This window comes from Desarmillaria tabescens, assembly GCF_030435595.1.
Source record: "Desarmillaria tabescens strain CCBAS 213 chromosome Unknown EV420scaffold_4, whole genome shotgun sequence".
In the NCBI taxonomy this organism is placed as follows: Eukaryota; Fungi; Basidiomycota; class Agaricomycetes; order Agaricales; family Physalacriaceae; genus Desarmillaria; species Desarmillaria tabescens.
Genome location: NW_026848303.1, coordinates 1,236,083 through 1,247,496, shown reverse-complemented (window position 1 = coordinate 1,247,496; position 11,414 = coordinate 1,236,083). Strand labels below are relative to the sequence as shown.

The window sequence follows — 11,414 nt, the reverse complement described above, 5'->3', positions numbered from 1 at the left end:
GCTCGTATGGTGACGGTTGCTATTACCTAGCGGGGTACCCTTTGAGTTTAGCGTCAGTTATCAAGCATAAGGTATTTTCTGCGTTGGGGTTGTCTGTGGTGGAGGTAGAGAAGGAAGGGGTAGCGTCATTGCTAAGGAGGTCACGGTGCTCTGACAAACGCCAATCATGACATAATCGTTCTCCAAAAATTAAATCAAGGCACGAAATGTTGTTGCGAATTTACAGAGATTTACAGAATTCCTAAAGATCTGTTCCGGAATTCTCGATTTACTTTTATCCACGGCGTCCTTCATCGTCTCCAGTTGGATATCATGACAGATGTAGATTACAACAAGAAACCATTGCCAATTTTCAATGCCGTCTTCAATATTTATTCCAGTAATTATCGCTTCACCGTCAGTAGTGCTTAAATCTGTATCGTCGAGAATCACAGCAAGGTATTATTCATTTAGACCCGTCCTTGAATAATGAAGCGAAACTGGTTAGAGTAAGTAAACACAATACTGTCAAGCGTTGACCTTTCCTTTGGAACAGTTGGACTGAGCCCCTGCCACTTATTCAGCTCCGTACTCCTAACGACGCGCGCTCCCGTATCCTTCATCGTCTTCTCCTCCCATTCCGCTTCCATCTGCGAGTACGCAGTGAACAGCGCTGGTTTCCCACTATCCAAGATCACCCGCAACGAAGCCTGCCAGCCCCCCGTTTCCATCTCCGTAAACCCCGAATTAAGAACCGCGATGAGATCCGGAGGATGCGCTTCATCGTCAAAATCTGCATAAGACCCTTCGTGGAATACAGAGGTACGCGACCAGCCACGGTTCTGACATTTGACGCAAGCCAGATTTTGGGGACTTGGGGGGAGTGTGATCTCTGGACCGGTATAGACCACTGTAACATGCTCCAAGCAGGGGAGGAAATGCAGCAGTTCTTCCATCAGGCCCGAACAGGTCAGCTCCCTATGCGCCGCACCGGCTATATGGATACAAAGACGCGTACGACGAGACAAGTCCGGTACAGTGTCCTCAAGTGCAGCGAGAATAGTGAGCGTCACGCTAGCCGCTTCCTTAGCCATCAAAGCAATGGCCTTCTCAGCACTAGGATGAACGTGCTGGAACTCCCTAGCGTTCATATGCACGGAATACTCAAAATCAGGGAACAAACGGCCATATTCTGCCCAGCCGCGAAGCTCCGAAAGAGGGAGGTACGAACTCCTGGGGACGTGGCTTCGTTGCATGAATTGTCTGCTGGTACGACGAGCGAGAGCGTAGGCGATGGTGAGGTGCTCGACGGCTTCGACGTCGCTCATGTGAGCGCAAAGTTTCGGGGTGTGGTATACGGAGAATTGCTCGCCGCACTCTGGCGAACACCACCAAGCCAGTTTACACGTCGGACAGGAGTTCATGTTGAAGTAAACCTCGCTGTGAAATGGGGTCCGTAAGCAGACAGCGCATTTTATCTCCTGACTGTAATCGATGGTGAATGCAATACATAGAAAAAAATGAAAAAATCGCTCACGATATGTATGCAAGAGGAAACGTCCCATATTCATCATTAATAGTGGGAATCGAAAAGGCGTTTGAACAAATGTCCTAACCAATCATGACTATAGGATCGAGTTAAAGGTGTCGCAACCACTCACCCTGCAGAACATGCGCTCCTTTCGGGTCGCTGACGCGTCATGTCCCATAGTACGATCCCTCTTGTTCGCACCTTGGAAAGCTTTGCAAAGAGCTTTATGTTCTATTCTCCAATCATTCTTCTGACACTCTTTGCTACCTGATGCGCCGTAAGTAACGACAACAAAACAAGAGGTATTTACTCACAATACCAAGCACGCTTGCAACCAGAGCAGGTAGCTCGATTCAACCTGGATTGACCAGTAGACAAGTCTGTAAAAGGACGCAGACAATACCAACAAATATGCCCTGCAATTAGTATAGAGGGAGAGATGTGACTGAGGAATGATCTGGGAGATACGGCTGCGTCCATGGATACACCTTTTGGGATAGAAAGAACCTTTTAGAATTATATAACTAACGCGACAAAGGAAGCGTCGTGCCATATTTAGATCATCGACCCTGACAAAATGTACAGCTATTTCGGCTTAGGGGCTTTGATCCTCAGCGTCCTTTGTCGTCTCTAGGTTGGATATCGCGAGAGAAGTAGATTTCAACAAGAAACCGTTGTCAATTTTCAGGTTAACGAAACACCGTCCTGCCCCACACGACCTTGAACAATCAGGCGGTACTGACTAGAATAAGTATACACGATACCCTCGACAATAGACCTCTCCCTCGGACACGTGGGACTCAGCCCTCGCCACTTATTCAACTCCACATCCTGGATCACACGTGCACCCATGTCCCTCAGCGCCTTCTCCTCCCATTCAGCCTCTATCCGCGACTCCGCAGTGAACACCGCCGGTCTACCGCTGTCCAGGATCACCTCCAACGAAGACTGCCAGCCTGCCGTTTGCATCTCCGTGAACCCAGAGTTGAGGACGGCGATCAGGTCTGGTGGGTGCGATTCGTCAGCGTCAGCATATGGACCGACGCGGGACACAGAGGTACGCGATCGGCCACGGTACTGGCACTCGGCGCAAGCTAGGTTTGATTGGCCTCGTCCAGGTGCAGGTGGCTCGACGGATGGACCAGCGTATACCACTACGATATCTTGCAGGTCGGGGAGGAAATGCAAGAACTCCTCCATCAACCTCGTACAGGACAGCTCCCTGTGCGCCGCACCCACTACGTGAACACACAGTCGCTTCTTCTGGGCCAAGTCCGGAATAGTATCTTCCAGCGCAGCCAGGATGGTGAGAGTCACACTAGCCTCTTCTTTAGCCATGATAGCGATGGCCTTCTCTGCATCAGGATGAGCATGCCGGAATTGCTTTGCACTCTCATGTACGAGGCGGTCGAAATCCGGGAATAGGTGTCCATATTCCGCCCACCCACGGAGGCTCGACAAAGAGAGATGGGAACTCCGGGGTTGCTCGGTTCGGAGCGTAAATTGACGTCTACTCTGACGAGCAAGGGCATAGGCAGTTGTGACATGCTCGACGGCACCAACGTCGTGCATATGAGCACAACGTCGCGGGGTGTGGAACTGGTAAAATCCTTCAGCACACTCCGGTGAACACCACCAAGCTAATTTGCACGTCGGACATGGGGTCATGTTGTGGTACGTCGCACTCTGAAACGGTGTGCGTAAGCAGACAGTGCATTTTATCTCGTTGCTGCATCGACAATCATGAAACCAGTGAGTCTAGTTGTTTTTCCAAAGATAAAACGAGGTGCTCACAATATGAATCCGAGAGGAAATGTGCCGTATTCACATTTATCACTGGGTTTTGAGAACGCGTTTGCACATATATCCTGTTGTGATATACATACGATCAACAGATCCCCTTTCAGAATAATGAACATCGCTCACCCGATATAAGATTTGCTTTTCCCGCGTGGCCGACGCATCGTGTCCCATCATCCTGTCTCTTTTGTTCGCTTCTCTGAAAGCCATACAAAGAATTTTGTGCCCGATTTGCCAATCTTCGTTCTGACACTCTGTACTACCTGAAACTCTGTAAGTATTACAGACAAGATAAGAGAAACCTGAGCTCACAATACCAAGCACGCTTGCAACCCGAACAGCGATTCTGTTCGAATCTTTTTTTGCCAGTGGCCATGTCCACGAAGGAGCGCAGACAGTACCAGCAAACATGACCCGCATTCAGGATACAGAGGGTATCATAGCTGAGAAAGTCCCTGGGATGCATATGTTGTGCAGCCATAGTTTTAGTAGCCTCTAAAGGAGGGCGTAAATGAAAGAGGAAAACTGACCAAAACCGCCTATATATACACGGCGAAGACGGCGAACTTTACATAAAAGAACCTTGAGTTTACCGTTGTAATATACAGTCGCAGAGTGCTGATTACATCGATAAGACGATTGAGTTCGAACCACGCATTTTAAGTTGAGACCAGAGAAAAAAATGTGTTGTGATGGCCATATGATACAATTGCATGCCGTGAGATTCGTATCAGATATCCAATGGGTTAGTACTACTCTTCAATCAAGCTCGAAGGGTCAAATCGCTTGACGGTATCAACCACCTCGCTGCCCTTTCGGGTATAAACCAGCTAACATGAAAACGAATCAACTTCACATCGACCTACCAAGAGAATTATAGACGTACCAGGTAAGGATTAGCGGTGGAGCCAGTCGTGTCCGCCAAAACTTCTTCCTTAGGTATAACCGACACGTCCGAATCGTTGTATCTGAACCACTCATCCGGACTATCAGGAAGATGTCGTGAATAGAAGAAATAATGCCCAAAGGTCGGCGTCGACCCCCGGTGGATGAACACCGACGTAAGCTCGTATGCCACCTCAGTTTCATCCTGCCAAATCGCCTCGAGATCCGCTTTAAGGATCTGGATGCGCGCCTGAAGGCCATCGATTTCGGCTTTCAGGTGGGCTTCCTCTTCATTAAGCATTGTGATCATCTCATCATCGACGTCTGGAAGAGAGACACTATCCTGCTTGGAAAGGAAATCACGGGTGTTGTCCATAGCAGTAGCAAAGGCACCATTCTGATAGGAATCACAAGTCAGCATGGCGAGCAGATGTCAAATCATTCAACTGACTTTGCCTTGAAGTAATATTCGTAGACGCTCTCGACAGATGTTGAGCTCATCTTCTATAATACGTGACTGAGCCTTTTTCTGCGGATTCACGTCGTCCATGAATCGGTCCATGTACAAGGTTTCTCCAAACTTCACATAAGCTTGAGACTTCCAGGACTGACACAATTCTCGGTCGAATTGAACCCTCTAATTGAATGGTCAAAAACGAGAATCGCATGATGGCTCCAGACCTACCTGGAGCTGGATGTGAAGCAGTGGTGGTAGCGATACAAGAGACAGCTGCATCGGGACTTTCTGACTCTTGTAATCAACAACATCGTAAAAGTACCGGCCAAGACCATCGTAGATGTCAAAGCCCTCGTCTGCGACGTTGACAGGGAGATGCGAGAACAAATCCTCTTTCTCGTGCGTTTGATCAACTGTAACAACATTCTGACGAATTTTGCCATAAAACAACCTTGTAGGAAGGGTCAGAATTCAGTTAATGATACAAAGGGAAAGAACAATCTACTTACCGTTTGACGACACTAGTCTTGTCTTCGTCGCTCTGGGACCCGATCATGGAATCAAACTTCAACAAAGCAGTTTCAATCTGGAACATGCAGTTGTCCATACACTCCGCGACGTCATGCTGTTTTCCTACAGAGCTGATGAGAAACATAACAATAAAAAAGGGATACACATATTTACCGAACATCATCTCGGAACTGGGTGAGTCGATCGGTTTCCGAGGAGGAAGCGGAGGAGGATTGTTTGAACTAGAGACAGCTTGCATCTCAACATCCTCATCTTTGGAACCTGACGTTGAAGCTTCTGGATAATTCAGGGGTATCAAAGGTGGAGGACTATCATCATCGGACGATCTAGGCGAAGGCTCTGAGGAGTGGCCCTCTTTTGGGGAGTATGATGGGGTATCAACTTCCATTTCGCTGGGCTGTCGAGGAATATCGCGGGCGCGCTTTCCTAAAATGGAGCCGGGAGAGCGTGAGGGAGACTTGGGCGACGATGGGGGTTCAGTAGGATACCGAACAGGTCCATCATCGACCAAGGTGGCATCTGTATCATTGGAAGAATCCGTCCCACCTTTATCTACTTCATCCTCCTCCTCATCCCTGGACGTCACCAGAGCAAGTTTGGCTAACTCGATGGTAGGAGTCACAGCTGGGTTGTCGGCATACTCCATATTCCAGAATAGGTCGGCTAATTGACTGACAACTGCAGGCTTCGTCAACAAGAAAACAGTGATACAAGTGTGTGGGAAGCAACTCACATTTCTTTGACCTCACGATTTCACGACGCGTCACCAAGCGTCCACCAACCCTATGTCGTTTCAGGTCGTCGTCGCTTAGTTTTTCATCATCATCCAGTCCCTTCTTCCCTGCTGAGACTGCATCTCTAAGATCCTTAATAGTATAGAAATACTAGAGAGCAAGTTCGTGAACACAGACAACTACTGATGGAAGAGGTGATATACCTGCAATAATGAGTTCAGATAGCATGTGTTGCCTAGCTGATTGAGACCCCTTGGCCAGTCAGGACGAGTAGGCGCCGTAATCTCGCCGGCTAGATCTCACTAAATATATGATGCTCGCAAGTAAACAAACAACTTACGATCAGATCCCAACTCCATGAACTTGCGCAGCCGCTCGCTATCTCGAGACTCGGCGATAACCAACAGCGCTTCACGCATCTTGTCCAGCTGCGAAGGCTGCTCTTCGAGCTGCGGATAATGTTCAATTCCCGATATACAGCCGAGGGGGTTAGGGCGCTTACCCGCATATTGAAGACAGTGATCAACATCGAATCATCCACGTCCTGAGGGATCTCCAGAGTCAGATAGGCGCGATCAGGAGTCATCAGACTGTCTTTCGAAGCCTCCCAACACCCCCGAAGATACACGCTCCCTCTCGCTTCGGCAAGAACTTTCAGAGCATCGGTGGCCTCTCTTTGAAAATCGCTGCCCCCAGTCGGCATTCGGAATGACTCCTTAACGCGCGCCTTCCAGGCATTCTCGATGAACTGATCATCAATATCATTTTCAGAGTATTCCACCCGCAAAATGTTCTCGGAGCCGAAACCGAGAACTTCCACACTGTCGTCTATGTCCCTTTGAGTGATCCTTCCACGAGACCGTTCAACGGCAAGCAGTTCCTCGAGTGGTTGCGGGCAAAGTTGGAAGTTCTGCATTTCGCTGACAGCATCGGACAAATGCGTGAAATATTGCAGAGTATGAATTGGGTCACAACGGCATTGCGCCAAGTACGCAAACTCGATTAGCTCTAAGAGGATGCGGCGTCAACTCTGCGCGGGCCCCTGATGTAAGAAAAGCTCACCGGTGGAGGCCGTCGTTCGTGTTAGCCCCAAGTCGGGCCAAAACGTGCTAGGCAAACTATTCAGGGTCATCTGGATAGTTTCGGGCAACTCGTTACGGGGTACTATTGCCGACATTGAGATATAGCGACACGGGAAATAGATTTGCTCTTACTTTGATCAGGATGAGAACCGATGGCATTTTGATACATCTCTCTGGCACTATTAACCTTCACCGATAGGGGATTGATCGGAGTGTATTCCTTGAAAGCATTCGCTGTGATAGAAAGTGAGATGAACCCCAACGCTATAGACATGAATGCACCCACGATGGACGCGTTTGAAATCAGCCAACCAAGCCCCAATCTCGACCCAACCTCGCAGTAGCTTAGCGCGAGCCAATCGTCCTCTAGGAGAAGAATCCAGGGAAGGCGATTGAAGAAACACATCATTTGGTTGTTCATCCCACGCGAACCCAAGGGACTCAAAGATTTGTTTCCTGGGGGGGGACTGTCGATCAGTACTCTTTCTCAAATACTGTGCAAAGACTAACACGTTGTCGTTATTTCCGATTTTCGTTCGGAAACTTGAGCCACTGGCGCGCAAACTACGATTATCCAATCTCCATAGCTTGTTCTCTAGAGCTCTTCAATCAACAGTTTAGCACTGTCAAGCGGACAAAAAGAGAGCCTACATGAGAGTTGTCTCTACTGCGGTAGCGACACTGTGTTCTTTTGTTTTCCCTAGAAGAGGATTCGACCATCTGTCGTCGATGAAATGGTACCACAAGGTTCGTGATATTACCGCGGGTATGATCTTGGAAGCAACGCAGTAAAAGGAGCATTGGCAACAGACATAGAGATCGAGGGGGATGCCGGTCTCGTCCAAATCCTGGTCCATCTTCTCATCATCTTGCATCTTCGCTAGTTGGAGCTCTCCTTGTATGATCGTCCCGGCACGCCGTTTTTGCTTCAGCCCGTCTATTCCATCCAACCCACGGTAGGCAGGTGTGAGCTGACTAGAATCAACCGCATTTTGATATCGATGGAAGTGGTGAGTCTTATTGGCGGCACCAAAGATGTTATCGTCTGGGGAAAGGCAGTTGGAATTCTTTTGTCTGAAACTTTGGTCAGGAAGCGTGTGCTCTTTTCGGCCACTACGCGACAAAGGCGGAGGTACAGACGATGACTTCCAACTGAGCAGCATCCAGCCGTTGTCCTTTGGACAGAAGTATGCATTAGGATGGGGGATGGCTCTTCGAACTTCTTCTTCCGTAGGCGGCATGTGAGAGGACCTCTGAGGGGCTGACCGCTGAGATGACGAAGATGCCTGCGCAGGATCCCGTTCAGCGGGAGGAGGGATATTAGGAGTGATATCCGGCGCGGATGCAGCAACGGAAAGTAGGGAATGTTCAGTGTTGTGCAGATAAGTCTCCAATACTGGCGGAAGAAATCCTCGACCAGGCCGCTTCTTAGCCTCTCTGTCCCACCAACACAACTCTTCTACATCATCTCTGTTCCCAACTGGCACCGACGAGCTAGTTCTATCGCCCGTAGCCAACATGTTGTTTTGCCAGGCAGCGTCACTATTGCCCCAGGTGCCTTCCCACGACTTGAAGCCCTCAGGGTCTGTCAGTGCTGGATCCCATGCCGAACCAGACCAGGTCGGAGAGGCCCTTTGCGTAACGGTAGGGTGGCCATCGTCAATCATGATGTCTTCGGTCACTAGACGTGACTCTGGCTCGCGATATTCCGGTGCGCTAGGACCAGAGGTGGCCGAATAGGTTGGAGGCTCTTCAATGGTTTGAAATGAGGTGCGATTCGACCCTACGCCGCGGAGTCTATGGGGCAATGGTGGCGGATTGGAGCCGTAGAACCTGGCAGGCGGTATCGGCGAACTTGTTGGAACTGGGGTATTGGGCCGCTGAGCAGGAGGCGAACCGGGCATTGGAAGTGGTCTTCGTGGCTTCTGTACATCTTTATTATTCATTATTGCGCCTAGAAAATATCAGAAAAAACATACAGATAGATGTCGTTTGCTACACGAACTGGTGATGTTCTCAATCTTATGCAAACTGATGTCGGCAGATGTCAGCAAACGCCACTGAGCACACAACGGAGAAAGAGAAGCCTCGAGGGTGACGACCAGAACGAAGATGAAGCCCTCAAAGGATTGTGTCCTTTGAGGTGGTGGAGATGGAAACGGCGACAGTGGCTTGTTGACGCAGTACTGAAGGTATTAGGTAAGCATCGTGGGCAGTGCGTCATTACAGCGCGTACCGACGGTAGTAACCGTAAAGCGCGTAAAGGTGCGCGTTAATCAGCAGAAATAATGGACTTTCAGAATTCTTAACCAGTACTGCTCGAAGAAACAGAGGTAGAAACGGACGGATCCCGGAAAATGAATAGCTATCTTAAAGGTACCGTGGAAATCACCGCGTCTCATAAGGCAGTACAATCAAAACTAGGATTTACATTGCAGTGGTAGTGCTACTGTCCACATGTTCTTAATTTTACTACGCTCGTGCATCGATCACCAGCTTTCCAGTGGTCTTTCCTCCCGTTAGATCCTTCTGTGCTTGCTGAACAGCCTCAGCCGTGAAGGGGTACACCTTGTAGATGTTGATCTTCAGAATGCCCTTCGAAATGAGGTCGAACACTTCAGTGACATAGTAGTTCGACTCTTCCGGGGTGACCAAGTAATTGGGCATCCTGTCATGTCATTTAGTATTGATTTTCAAGGTACCAATAACAACAACTTACGAAGGCCGGAGGAATTTGAGGTTCTTCTCAACTAACTTGAGAGGAGAGAACGGAGCAATAGGCCCTGAAGCATTTCCAAGGCTGACAAAAGTACCCTTTCGTCTCAACAGCTTGAAGTTATCTTCGAATCTGACAGGTACGGCATGATCAGTTACGATATCTGATATAGTGACACAAAAATAGACATACGTATCCTTTCCGACGCCGTCAAAGACAGCGTGCACACCCTCTCCATTAGTGAGTTCCAAAACTCTTTCCGCGGTGTTTTCGGAGGTATATAGAATGACATGGTCGGCACCGTTCGCCTTTGCTATCTCTGCTTTCTCTTTGGTCGAGGTCGTTCCGATGACCGTAGCGCCCCGGTACTTTCCAAGCTGGGCCATTAGAAGACCGAGACCACCTGCTACAGTGTGAATCAGAATAACGTCTCCTTGCTTGACATTATATGCTTCAGTGAAAAAGGACAGTGCGGTAAGAGCCTGAAGGCCAGCTGCCGCCGCTATCTTGGTGTCAACGGATGCGGGAACGGGGGGTGCTTTTAACCAAGGAATAGAAATGTAGGTTTGATGGACACCCATGTTGTTCTGCTTGCGGGATGAGCTCATACATTAGGCAGATAAACATAGATACTTACGGCGATGACCTTGCTTCCAATCGTGTAATTCCTCTTCTTGAAATCCGGATCGTTCAATACTTTCTCATCGGTGGGAAGCGCGACAACAGTTCCTGCCGCTTCCATTCCCAAGACGGCGGGAAATTCTTTGAGGGGATACAATCCCTTCCTGTTGGCGCCGTGATCAGATCGGAAACAATTCTCAGGTGCAAGGGTGCTCACCGGAAGTATGTATCAATAAAGTTGACGCCGAAATAGTCCACCTTGGTTGAAACTATTCACTGATGACCACGATCATAGTACTCTATGTTCATACCTTTACGACGAGGTTACCGGGAACATGCTTAGGAAATGGCAGCGTTGCCTTTTCGATAACATCAAAGTCACCAGTCTAGAGGCGACGGTCAGACCAGCTCTACACCAATCAAATAGACCCGCACCTTCTGAATGCTAACAGCCTGAACGGTAGAGGGTAGACCGGCCATATTACTCGAATATGTCGCAGAGAAATGCCGGTAGATTTGGGTAGCACGAAGAGCAGAGATGGTCTTGATAAGAGCAGAAGGGAGGGTAGGGAACATCATTAGATCAGTGGACTCCTTTTATCCGTCAGAATAGCGCTTGCATTACTCACGATGGCAGTCGATGTCAAATGCTATAAACGGCCGACCCACCAACTGTCCGATGACCTATTTGTTTTCCAAGTACAGCTAGAAGTCTTCTGCCAACAGTTTCCGTGGCGCAATTAGCACCAAAATACCCAGCATTTGGTACATCAAGGTAAAAATATATCCTAACCAGCCTTCTGGACGGATCCCTTTGTGGGTCAAATGGATTGGTCAGGCAAGTGCTTTGTAATTGTCGAAATTACGCAGCCAAGGGGCCAGATCACTCCGGGAATGCAGAAATTTGAGAGAGTCTGATTTACTTGCCTATACCTAAGATTTCATGTGAAAAACAGGACTTACTGATACTGGTAGCCATACTAAAGGTTCAAGAAGGCTTTGAATCATCCCCGGAATGTAAGATATCGGATTTGAATCCAGGCTGCCGTAATCGAGTTCTGAAAGCAAAGATTCAGGA

The 11,414-nt window shown here is 48.7% G+C and overlaps 4 protein-coding genes across 4 annotated transcripts; all 4 read right to left on the bottom strand.

Moving 5' to 3' along the window:
• Nucleotides 1–233: 233 nt before the first annotated feature.
• EV420DRAFT_816754 (uncharacterized protein) lies at nt 234–2,027 on the bottom strand. The gene is made up of 4 exons (XM_060483579.1): nt 1,825–2,027; nt 1,641–1,777; nt 1,517–1,590; nt 234–1,464 (listed from the first exon to the last, which is right to left on the bottom strand). Exons 1-4 carry the CDS (start codon nt 1,988–1,990, stop codon nt 450–452), a joined length of 1,392 nt encoding a protein of 463 aa, XP_060337043.1. The 5' UTR covers nt 1,991–2,027; the 3' UTR covers nt 234–449.
• Nucleotides 2,028–2,058: 31 nt separating this feature from the next.
• On the bottom strand, nt 2,059–3,926 carry EV420DRAFT_816688 (uncharacterized protein). The gene is made up of 4 exons (XM_060483578.1): nt 3,623–3,926; nt 3,437–3,573; nt 3,305–3,378; nt 2,059–3,245 (listed from the first exon to the last, which is right to left on the bottom strand). Exons 1-4 carry the CDS (start codon nt 3,789–3,791, stop codon nt 2,195–2,197), a joined length of 1,431 nt encoding a protein of 476 aa, XP_060337042.1. The 5' UTR covers nt 3,792–3,926; the 3' UTR covers nt 2,059–2,194.
• A 142-nt stretch (nt 3,927–4,068) lies between these two features.
• Nucleotides 4,069–8,942, bottom strand: EV420DRAFT_1710182 (uncharacterized protein; the record flags this gene model as incomplete). Its single annotated transcript, XM_060479608.1, has 15 exons — nt 4,069–4,140; nt 4,197–4,592; nt 4,647–4,832; nt 4,881–5,103; nt 5,162–5,285; nt 5,337–5,861; nt 5,917–6,067; nt 6,121–6,209; nt 6,258–6,366; nt 6,420–6,925; nt 6,980–7,081; nt 7,132–7,233; nt 7,286–7,455; nt 7,510–7,602; nt 7,651–8,942. Coding segments are annotated over 15 exons (4,140 nt in total), but the record flags the coding sequence as incomplete, so codon positions are not given.
• A 375-nt stretch (nt 8,943–9,317) lies between these two features.
• EV420DRAFT_1510609 (uncharacterized protein) lies at nt 9,318–10,964 on the bottom strand. The gene is made up of 7 exons (XM_060471515.1): nt 10,772–10,964; nt 10,648–10,722; nt 10,554–10,594; nt 10,353–10,500; nt 9,908–10,302; nt 9,719–9,847; nt 9,318–9,667 (listed from the first exon to the last, which is right to left on the bottom strand). The coding sequence occupies exons 1-7, from the start codon at nt 10,913–10,915 to the stop codon at nt 9,472–9,474; spliced, it is 1,128 nt and encodes a 375-aa protein (XP_060337040.1). The 5' UTR covers nt 10,916–10,964; the 3' UTR covers nt 9,318–9,471.
• Nucleotides 10,965–11,414: the final 450 nt, after the last annotated feature.

Coding starts and splice junctions, on each gene's coding strand:
- EV420DRAFT_816754 (XM_060483579.1), bottom strand. CDS start 1,990: ATGGACGCAGCCGTATCTCCCAGATCATTCCTCAGTCACATCTCTCCC. Junction 1,778..1,824: donor TTGCAAGCGTGCTTGGTATT/GTGAGTAAATAC, acceptor ACGGCGCATCAG/GTAGCAAAGAGTGTCAGAAG. Junction 1,465..1,516: donor TTTCCTCTTGCATACATATC/GTGAGCGATTTT, acceptor CATCGATTACAG/TCAGGAGATAAAATGCGCTG.
- EV420DRAFT_816688 (XM_060483578.1), bottom strand. CDS start 3,791: ATGGCTGCACAACATATGCATCCCAGGGACTTTCTCAGCTATGATACC. Junction 3,574..3,622: donor TTGCAAGCGTGCTTGGTATT/GTGAGCTCAGGT, acceptor ACAGAGTTTCAG/GTAGTACAGAGTGTCAGAAC. Junction 3,246..3,304: donor TTTCCTCTCGGATTCATATT/GTGAGCACCTCG, acceptor TCATGATTGTCG/ATGCAGCAACGAGATAAAAT.
- EV420DRAFT_1510609 (XM_060471515.1), bottom strand. CDS start 10,915: ATGATGTTCCCTACCCTCCCTTCTGCTCTTATCAAGACCATCTCTGCT. Junction 9,848..9,907: donor GACGGCGTCGGAAAGGATAC/GTATGTCTATTT, acceptor CGTACCTGTCAG/ATTCGAAGATAACTTCAAGC. Junction 9,668..9,718: donor CTCAAATTCCTCCGGCCTTC/GTAAGTTGTTGT, acceptor ATGACATGACAG/GATGCCCAATTACTTGGTCA.